The 11,055-nt window shown below is 40.1% G+C and overlaps 1 protein-coding gene across 1 annotated transcript; it reads right to left on the bottom strand.

Annotated features, from left to right (window-relative positions):
* Positions 1–1,172: 1,172 nt before the first annotated feature.
* ACTR6 (actin related protein 6) lies at positions 1,173–10,190 on the bottom strand. Its single transcript, XM_030960547.1, has 11 exons — positions 9,960–10,190; positions 9,193–9,310; positions 7,454–7,522; positions 6,028–6,151; positions 5,109–5,244; positions 4,962–5,018; positions 4,191–4,289; positions 3,948–4,026; positions 3,084–3,255; positions 2,375–2,513; positions 1,173–1,605 (listed from the first exon to the last, which is right to left on the bottom strand). The coding sequence occupies exons 1-11, from the start codon at positions 10,025–10,027 to the stop codon at positions 1,476–1,478; spliced, it is 1,191 nt and encodes a 396-aa protein (XP_030816407.1). The 5' UTR covers positions 10,028–10,190; the 3' UTR covers positions 1,173–1,475.
* Between the last annotated feature and the right edge of the window lie 865 nt (positions 10,191–11,055).

Here is an 11,055-nt window from a genome sequence, read left to right on the forward strand (position 1 = left end):
TTTGCTCCTACAAAAAGTTCATTAGTGCTTTCATGAGAATGTGTAGGTTTCTTTAAGTCCCAGCTAAAGTATGCTGACACTTTCATGAAGCACTTAGTTAAAAATTAGAGCTTGGACACAAGGATTTCTCCATGTGGCTGTCCAAGTGACAGTGTACCGGACTTACTCATGTCCTACACAAAGTCTTACAATCTGTGTCCAACAAGTTGTAGGTGCTGGTCCCATGCCCTTCATACCCTAGCTGCCTCCTGTGTGGCTCACATAGCTGCTAACAGCAGCAGGAAAGTACCCCTTTCATTCCTTTCAGCAGGTTAGACTAGAGGAAAGCAACCTTGAGCTTTTTCCAAAGTAAAAAAAGTCACACCCAAGAAGAAAGATCATCTCCCACTCTCTGAAGCAGTGGCTGTTCTTTGATGTTGTCCTTATGCAAGGTAGCCAGGTAAGTGCACTGCATAGGAATATTTACTGGCTTTATGTTAGGATAGACAAGAGAGAGAATATGAAACACAACAGGATACTCCAGTGTCCATCTTCCACCCTGAGTGCCTGTCTCTGTCTTGGCAAGTAGGCAGGCCAGGTGGGGCACCCCCATCTAGCCTGGCCCTCCCAGCCTTCTGGCTCTTAGGCCAGGCTCTTCCCCCTCCTGCATGCCATGCTGCACAACTGATAGCAAAGTAACAGCTTCTGAGGCCAGAAATAACAAGTTCTGGGGTGTTTGTGTTTATCTAGGACGTGTGGAGAGGACACAGGTGGGTCATCACGCAGGACACAACTGCAAGCTTTGTTCACCTTTGTGGCACCTTCTTATCAGAAAGACAGGAGTGGCAGGAAGCTTATTTGCTCAGGCATTGTTTAAAACAAAAACCAAACAAAAAACAACTCCACAACCTACTAAATTAAAAACCCTTTAGAAAAAGGAATTGTTCGAATTACTCTTTTCTCAAAGCCTAAGGATATTGTCAATAGCAGTGGTCACATTTCAAGTATATTTCCCTCATAGCTACTCACTAAAATAACAAAAAATAAAATTCATGTATTTCTTTTCAGGAAAGGAAACATCAAAGGCTCCTTCTGAGATAGATTCAGTGCCCTTTTAGTGGAGTATGTGAGTTAGAATAATACTCATCTGGAAAAAAAGAAAAACAAAAACAAACCCATTTCTTCTCACTATGTATTAGCATCACACCAATAAAAGCACTTGATATTTTTATTGCCTCATGCACCGAGGTGTTCTGCAATAAAAATCAATGAAGCTATCAGAAAAGATACAAACATAAAGAAATTACAGTGAACATATTATTTCATAGTATTACACTTGTAAAACTTTATTTCTAAACTCTTAAAATTATTTTTTCTCAACCCAATTCAATACAGGAAAGCTAAAACACAATCCTAGCGGATGGAAAAGAGGTTGTAGTTCAAAGAATTCCATTCTGAGTAAATCAATGGAATAACAACATATCCAACTATGCTACCTATATATCAAATTTTTCTTCACAGATATTGTGTCCATGTTCTTCATAGTCTTCTCTAGTTACTATCATGTCTTCAAAATCATCATTTTCAGAAATGAGCTTCCCACCTTCCCACGAATAAGTGATAGGGCTGGAAAATGAAAATTACTGTTACTCCTCTATAGATTCATTTAAAATAGAAATACGCAGTGATGATTCCCAGGACTTTTATTTAGCCATACCTATTTACACTACATTTTTGATTGCTAAATCAAACCATCCAGCTCCAGAGAACTTATGAGACAAAGTTTGAAACTGTAACAGGGCTAGCTGACTTGGGTTTTAGAAAAGGGCCTCTTTGAAGGCAGGTGTGAAGAGGAAACAACATGGATATGCCTTTGTATTTACTTTGCACAGATAATAATTCTTTAATAGTATTTAAAAATACTCCTTAAATATACTTTTTAAAGAGTAGATTTTTTTTTTTGTATATTCAAAATATACTTGTTTTGTCTCCCCTCCTTCTACAAAGATGCTAGCTCTTCCTAATCCCTGAAGTGGTATATTAATAATGACGTGGCAGCATTCAGATACTGAAAATTCTAAGTAAAAGACTAAGTTCTAATCTTACATACTTACAATACAGTCTTATTTATCTGCTTACAGTAAAAAGGCTGATCCTAAAAACACTTCCTTAACTTTATTAGATAAAGTACAGAGCAAGCAGGTGATCTCTAGTTTATTTGGTTTGTCTGAAAATACACTGATTTAAAACATCCTCTTGCACAGTTTTCGTTTACTTAATATTTAAATGAATGCACTTACTCAATCTACCTTCTTAATCAGCAAAAGAAACCCTACTTTATTGTTTGTTCTGCTAGAAAGATAAAGCCCATTCGATTTATTAGTTTAGGACTTACTTTTCAGGAAGAACAACGGAAACATCGTAGTCAGTTGGCGTAAGACATCTAACTTCAGAATAAACCCGATCTCTGAAGCCTGGAAAAAGGGTGTTTCCCCCAGTCAGAACTATGTTCTTGAAGAAATGAGGCTGCATTTCTGTAAAATGATTAAGTAAATCTGTAGTTAAGAGATGGAACATATATCTAAAGATTAAAGGTGGTAATATTTCCAATTTTGTTATGAATTTAAACAGAAGTAATAAATATGCATACAAAAATTTATGATCATCTAATCAGCATATCAGTTAAATGAAATATGAGAAGGTGATCAATCACCCTGTGTTCTCCCTTATTCAGAATTTGGCTTTGATAACTACTGTTTTCTTGTATTTATTAAATTTCACATTTGCCAACACAATTCCCCTTTCAAGAGGCATTTGAAGTGACACAGGCTTTTTAAGAGTACATTAATGGCCTAAATGCTGCCATACTTACATGGCATCATAAAACCTATGAAAATCTTCTTTGTAATAATAATTACCTATACATAATCTATGAAATGAAAGCCTTAGTATTACTTATGACAAATAGCAGTCAGAAAGGTTTTTACTCTTTGATGCTTAAATTACTGACTTTTGGTCAGTTTCACACCAAATGAAACCCAGCCATTACAACATCTCTCCTTCTCCCACCCCCCTGTCCTTTTCAAAATACTTTCAGGATATACCTTCAGGTAAATTCTGAATAGAATAAACAATGGCTTCAGGAATTCCCATCTCTTGAATACCAATATCCGAAGGATGGAAAAGTATTTCTGGAACTGCAAATCTTTCATTTGTTAGACGAAGTATTTGTTCACCAGTCTTGTATTTTCCACTTAACACCATCTCTTCCCTTGGCTAAATTAAAGACATGAATAGTACCCACTGCTTAGGAAAAGAAATCACATCCTGGAATATTCAGCTGATCTATTTAATGTCCTGCAGAGATAGGCAGTGTATGCTGCCATTGTCATATTATCTATCAGCAACTCTTTTAAGAATAATGCATACTCAGTATTAAATCTGAAGTGACTTTGCTCTTACCAACTGCAGTTTTGCCCAAAGCAAAATAAAACTCATAGGCATGAGAGTAGCCTTAAAGTATAGGACTGCTTTCAAAACTATGGCTGGCTCATTAAATGAGATAAAACTGTTAAACTGTCTTCACTGGTATTTCAGGCTCTTCTCTAACATTGAACTTTCAACATTATTTGGGTGTTTAAATGTAATTCTAAGAAACTTACAAAAAAAAAAATTAAAGCAGAGAAAACATTTCCTAACATAATGCTGAAAATCTTAATAATGATATGGATAAGTTATATGACAGGGCACAAACAGAGAAAGCGACAACTGTTAAATAATAGAACATAAAATGCTATGCTGAAAAAACAGTATTTTGTTGTCATCCCAATTTACTGAGGAAAAACTTTACCAATTAATGCATAGCAACAAAGATGCTACAGTACAGTATTAGAAAAAAGGGAGTATTTTTAACCTCTCCACTAAACTTGTGCAGGAAACAGCCAAAAAACCTTCAGAATTATTATTACCTTACAAAATCCTTTTTTGATTGTGCTGAAGTCTGGCAAAACATAATCTACCATTACAGTATTTTCCTCTCCCTTCAATCTGAAAAATAATGTAAAATTCAACAGAATAAACAACAAGTTCTAAATTCCAGCTATTTTATACTAACAAGACTTCTTTAACTTAACTGGAAAGTTTTCTGATTAAGAGTATAGTTTTGTTTGTACAAACAGATTATTCTACATTTAGTACCATCGCATACATACTTGGCAATGTCCATGTCTTTGTAAAAGTCTTGAGAAACATAACACACATCTTCTTTCACTTGATTAATTACATGTGTTTCATCCATAACATGTAGCTGCCTGTGAACACAAAAACCAAAACCACAGAAGTTTGAGAATAATTAAGTGTTCCTTTTCCTGTCCAGTTTTGCTCTGGAACTGAGCAACCATTGTTTTTCAGCCACAGGAAGATACTGCCTCAATATTTAAACTTCTATTCAATTTACAAAAGCATTCCTGGCCTACTGGAGCTTAATATTGTCCTGTTTCACAGTTCAGTAAATACATCAACCTGCATTTGCCCACTGTCTTGCTAACAAGCGCAGCTGTGATCCTGCCAGTAGCTCTTTGGTAAAGACCTTTACCTAGATAAACTTCCAAGCTGAAGAATCCCAATGAAAGGTTGATCCTACTGCATTTTATTTGCAGTATTGATACAATCAGTCAGCAAACTGACTGATGATCTACTGAGACACCTCAGAAAATATGTTAAGACTTGTGTAATTGTGAACACACAGGTAACCTCAACAACTTCAAAAGCACTGGCACTTTGAAAAATAACAGCCTAATTCTTCAATCTTAATTCATCTTGATCTTAAGGTCAAGATGGTAGCTAGCAGATTATAACAGACAAAAAATTCCCTTCTCTTTCAAACACCAATTAATCTAAAATTCACAGAACCAGTAAGAATACCCCATAAACTTCTAACTCATTTCATACCAAGTTTCAGAGTGAAAATTAGCATTCTTTACCTGTAAGAGATGATCTCCTTTAGATGGTTGGTTAAGAGTTTCCCTCCAACATTAATCCTACAGAAAAAGAGTAACATGAGGAATTCTGTCATTATTAACTTCAGGCACAGCAAACAGCTCTTCTAGAAAATATATACCGCAGTATACCTGATGATTGCCTCTTTTTTCTTTTTACTTCTGCAATAAGGTACAATGTGGGTGAAAGAGTATCCACTATCCACGATGATACAACACAGCTCAGATGGATTATCCCGGAAATACCTGTGTGCACTAAGAGCTCCAGCTGAAATACAAAAAATTGAATTCCATTTTTATATGAACAGTTAGAATTTACAGTGATATGAAGGTGTACTTGCTTCGTATTTTAAATGCCTTTGACAGACTTTCAAGACCTCAATACATAGTAATACAGCCACTGCATTAATTCACTTTGGCAGTGGATAAAATTAAGTGTTATATATGGCCCTATTTAATCTTTTTCAGGAATTCCAGTCCATGTTCCATTTCCTCTAAAGTCTAATCACACTGATCATGCTAGAAACTTATCTAAAGGAGTATGCTGTGTCCAGTTACCTGTCAGAAGGGTATGGTTGTTTACACGTTCCCTTTGAGACACAATACATTTCATAATTGTAATGCTGCATTTTATTTGCTAACACATAACAAAACCAAACAAAAAACCAATCCTGCCCCCTAAAAAAGGAAAGCTATCAAAGACTTCATGCAAAGTTTTGGTAGAATTCTTTAAATGTTATCCTGTTCCAAAATCCATCTGTTATTTCTGTCATCCTTACTCTCCTCAAATTTCCTGTAATTATATACCATGACACTCTTTAGAAAGTAGTACAACAGTACAGCTGGAATTTGTAAAAGTTATAATTTTTAAAATGTTTAATCCACTTCTACTCAAGAGCCAGGAAGCAACCGAAGTAATATTTTTATTTATATACATTATTTATATATATGTGTGTGTGTGTGTGTGTCTGCATGTGTGCTTGCTTATTCATTTATTTGAAGGGTTAAGCTTCAAAATACATAAATGCAAACTGGAAGGAGACATACTCACCATTTACTCTAAGAACTGCTTGAAATTGATATTCTTCAAATAGGATTTCATTCATAGATTCTTGTATTGAAGTGAAGTTAAAATAAGGTTCGGTAATAATTATATTGGTATCTACAAAATCCACCTATAAAAAACACATTAAGGTTGTCTGTACATAAAAGGTAAAAATTAATTAAAAATCCCTTACCATCTTTTGCAGCAGTGGAAGATCATGTAAATCTGAAGCCATGATTACCACTTGCCATATCTGTTTGTAGAAGCTAGACTTAGAATATTTTAGCTTTTTTAAAGGCTTCATGATCAGTGATACAAATTTATCTAATTAATGGGTAAAAAACATAATAGAAGGCAACACTTTCATACATATCCTGATTCTGTTTGATTCTTACAAATTGTAATCCAACATTTTAAAGAGACACCACAAAGGAACACTATAATTTTAATGTAAAATACTTTACACCATTCCTGTCAGCTACAGAAAAAGAAGTTTCCTTGACAGCTCGGCATTTGCACAAAGCCCTGTACAGTGAAGAATCAATAATAAAACACCCAGTGACCTCTAGTGAAGTCAGCAAAAGATCTTGGACTTCCCACATTTGCCAGTATCTCAAATACTCTTTTAGAGAGGACTTAGTAGGGATACTTCAACCATAACTGGATGTGGCCTTAAAAACGTTATCAGCTCTATCTCTCTGTAGTCTTCACTTGTGAAGAATTGAAAAGAAATTCTCCACACCAGGACAACATTGAATACAGTTCCAAATCTAGAATGAAATGTATGTATCAAATGCCAGCACTTTATATTTTAAATATAAAAATGTAAAGAGACTACGTTAATTTGAGGCATTACTTTCATTCTCAATACACAGGTGTTAGAAAAAACTCAAGAACTTCCAGAAAATGTAACATTTTTAAAAGAAAACAATTAAAAGAAAGTCTTAATACACTTCCTGTGCTAAATCCAGCTTGTGTGATATGAAAAAAAATAAAGTATCAGATATTTATATTTTATACATTTAAGTTATTCAGGTGTAGAAAATGGCTAGCCAAAGATGATTACTAAATGTGTATGTATTTTGGCCTACTGACCCAGCTCATCCCTCCCTTTTACATTAACTATTTCTTGATCTCTTAACTACATTGTATCTGTCTGTAATTATTTTTTATTAACTTGACCTCTTAATTATATTGATATTAGTTTCTTATGTGAGCTGCACTCAGTAACAGTACATACCTACAAGACTAAAAAATTAAAATAATTTTCAAAATTCTACACCAGAACTCAAAAACATTTGCAAAAACTTAAATCCTGTGATTTCTAATTGAAGGCACTTTCAAAAAGAACAGTAAGACCACTTGTTCTACTTAGTATTTGTTAATTCCACTAGTCAGTATTTAGTCTACATAGTTAAGAAAAGGCTCTTACTTGATACATTTCTTTTCCAAAGAGATAATCCCAAACCTGTCTCTGAACATCCCAGTTCACCAAGTAACCCTGTAGGAATTTAAAAACAGATTTACACTATTTAGGAAAAATAAAATCATACTCAAAAAAAAAAAAGTCAACAATTGAGACTGGTAATATAAAAAATCTGAGTGTTAAAATGTCTAAATTTACATTTTTAGACTAAGGAGTAAATGTTACATAGGATTAAGGTATGTTACAAATATTCCCCATTGATAACTGTACTACAAAAACAATGTATATGATGTTTTCTGTATACATTATTGTTTCTGGCAGAAGTTTGTCAGTCTTCCTCAGTGCCAGGGAAGCAGATTATGGAGCAATTACCTGGAGTGCCACCACCCAGCATGTAGGGGCCATACAAGTGATCAGGTCCAGTCAGCATGGGTTTATTACAGCTTGACTAACTTGTTGTTCTACGACAAGGTGACCCACTGAGTGGAGAAGGGAATAGATGTGAATGTTGTCTACGTGGACTTTGCCAAAGTCAGTAAAGTCTTTGACAGCAGTTATCACAGCATTCTCTGGAGAAGCTGGCTGCTCATGCCTTGGATGGATGAACTCTTTGCTGGGTAAAAGACTGGCTGGACGTCCAGGCCAGAGAGTGGTGCTGAATGGGGCTACATCCACTTGGCATCCCATCAACAGTGGTGTTCCCCAGGGCTCAGTATTGGGGTCCCTGTTATCAACAATCTGGACAAGGTAATTGGATGCACCCTCAATAAGTTCACAGAAAGCACTAAGTTGGGTAGGACTGTTGATCTGCTGGAGGGTAGAAAAGCTCTGTAAAGATTTCTGGATGGGCTGGATTGATGGACTGAGGACAATCTTATCATGTTCAGCAAGGCCAAGGGCAGGGTCCTGCAGTTGGATCACAACATCCCATGAAGCACTATGGGCTTGAGGCAGAGTGGTGGGGACATAGCACAGTGGAAAAGGACCCGGGGGTGCTGGTTGGCAGCCACTGAGCATGAGCCAGCATGTGCCCAGGTGGCCACGAAGGCCAAGAGTATCCTGGCCTGTATCAGCAATGGTGTGGCTAGCAGGACCAGGGCAGGGATTGCCCTCTTGCACCAGGCACTGATGAGGCCATCCCTTGAATCCTCCTTTCAGTTTTGGCTCCCTCCCAACAACAAAGACATTGAAGGACTGAAGCAAGTCCAGAGAAGGGCAACAAAGCTGGTGAGGGGTTCAGAGAACAAATCTTATGAGGACCAGCTGAGGGAGGCTGTCTAGAGAAATGGAGGCTCAAGGGGGACCTTACTGCTCTCTGCAGTGGCCTGAAAGGAGGTTGTAGTGACGTGGTGGTTGGTCTCTTCTCCCAGGTAACGAGTGACAGGACCAGAGAGAATGGCCTTAAGTTACCAATGGCCTTTAGATTAGAAACATTTTGTCATGAACAGGCAACTACTGGCAGAGGCTGCCCAGGGAACTGGCTGCGTCACCATCCCTGGAGGTATTTAGATGATGTGCAGATGTGGCACTTAGGGACATGGACAGTGCATGGTTAACTTTTGGACTTGATGATCTTAAAGGTCTTTTTCAACCTAAACAATTCTATGACTGTTAAACTTCACACTGCTGACTGATTCTTGTATGATACTACGTATAACCCTGCAGTTGGGACATACAGTGTGAAAACCATTCCTGAGAGCAATTTACACTGGGCTTTAATGTTAAACTGAAGATATCTTACTTACTTTCTGAAAGGGAAGAATATAAAAAAGACCAGAGGGATCCTTAATTTCATCCAGTTGATTTGCCGTAAAGGTTTTCAAGCGTGCAGTCTTTGACCTGAACTGACAGTTGGGAATAACGCTGGAAAAGATTGGGAAGTTTCCAATTAAACATGGTATGAGACACATTCACTTTCTCTACGCCACTTTCATAAACAGTGTATTTTCAATAATATTTTTGCTGATGTATTTTGGCTTTTGTCCATTAGCTGGAGCCAGTCGTGAGGGAAATCTTTAATTTCTGACAACTCCAGTACAGATGAGACACCTTTTGAAAAACCAAATACCACCCCCCCACCTCCACCACCCCCTGCACTGCAGGAAGAGCGCCAGGGGCTCTCTCCCCACCCTGACCCGTAGGGCACGGTGTGACAAAGAGCGACAAAATGTGACACAGAGGGGCACGGTGTGACACGGCGGGGCACAGTGTGACACAGAGAGGCACGGTGTGACACAGAGGGGCAGCGTGTTACACAGAGGGGCACGGTGTGACACACAGGGACAGAGAGTGAAACAGAGCAGCACAGCGCGCAGCGCGCCGCAGGGCGGGCCCGCAGCCGCCGCAGGGGCGGGGCGGGGCCAGGCCGCGCCTCTCCGCGGCGAGCGCAGGCGCGCTGCGCACCCATGCCCCGGTGAGCGGCCGAGGGGCGCGGGGCCGGTGGAGAGCGGCGGCGGCGGCGAAGCCGTGAGGGGACGCCCAACGCCCGCCCCGCACCGTCCCGGCCCCTCACCTGACGTTCGCGTGGCTGTAGCCGATCTTGGCGTTGTAGGCGCCGTTATCCAGCACCAGCGTGGCCATGTTCCCCACGGCGCCACGGCCGCCGCCGTCCCAGTATAGATCCGCCACCGCCGTGGATCTGTACGGTGACCATAGAGCGGAGGAGCAGCGCGCGCGTGGCCGCGGGACGCGGGAGTGCCGGCAGCGCTCCGCCTCTGCCGCGGGGCGCGCGCCCTGCCGGTGACGCTGGCGGAGCCGCGGGAGCCATTGGCCGGGCGTGACCCGGCAGCGCTCGTCACACGGTGGGCGGGGAGGTGACACGGCGTCACCGCGGACAGCGCCCGGCTCGGCAGCGCCGTTCCCCGCCGCCGTCAGCCCCAGGGGGCGGCACCGACGGCTGGGGACAGGGCGGGGATGTTGGGGCGAGAGCCGGTGTGATGGTGGTTTAAAGGTACACACTGCCTCGGGTGACTCTGCCGGCTCGGGGTGCTGTGGTGCGGGATCCCCGCGCCTCGGGATAAAGGTGCTGAGCGACGATGTCATTGAGGAGTGCGCAGCAACATGGGCCTGGGCTATGTAAGAATGTGACACAGTGGAAAGGGAGACAACTCTAAATTCCATAATCATTATTTTACTGTTACAGAATCACAGAATCAATTCGGTTGGAAAAGACTTGAGATCACTGAGTTCAACCTATGACTGAGCACGATGTAAACTAGACCATGGCTCTAAGTGCCATGCCTGGCCTTTCTTTAAACGCCTTCAGGACGGTGACTCCACCACCTCCCTGGGCAGTCCATTCCAATGTATAATCACCATTTCTGGGAAACAATAACAACAAGTTCTAGTACAGTTTAAGACTAAGTCCTTTCATCGTGTTGTCTGGGAGAAGAGACCAGCTCCCAACGGGCTACAACCTTCCTTCATGTAGAAAGTCTTTCAAAGCATGCATAATTAACACTTTTATTGCAAATAGTATAGAAAACAGTGTTATTGGAATTAGCTGTTCCTGACCAGTTTTTGTTTTACTGAAGTCTGTGCAGCACACACCCTTGTAGAAGCACAGAACCATAGAACAGCACCAGGTGGAAGGACACTGAAAGATCATC

Source organism: Camarhynchus parvulus, chromosome 1A, assembly GCF_901933205.1.
Source record: "Camarhynchus parvulus chromosome 1A, STF_HiC, whole genome shotgun sequence".
NCBI classification, from domain to species: domain Eukaryota; kingdom Metazoa; phylum Chordata; class Aves; order Passeriformes; family Thraupidae; genus Camarhynchus; species Camarhynchus parvulus.

Excerpts from the sequence above, each read along its gene's own strand:
- ACTR6 (XM_030960547.1), bottom strand. The coding sequence starts at position 10,027 with ATGGCCACGCTGGTGCTGGATAACGGCGCCTACAACGCCAAGATCGGC. Across the intron at positions 5,245-6,027 it reads AGCAGTTCTTAGAGTAAATG|CTGGAGCTCTTAGTGCACAC; the intron begins GTGAGTATGTCT and ends TTTGTATTTCAG. Across the intron at positions 5,019-5,108 it reads AAAAAAGAGGCAATCATCAG|GATTAATGTTGGAGGGAAAC; the intron begins GTATACTGCGGT and ends CTTTTTCTGTAG.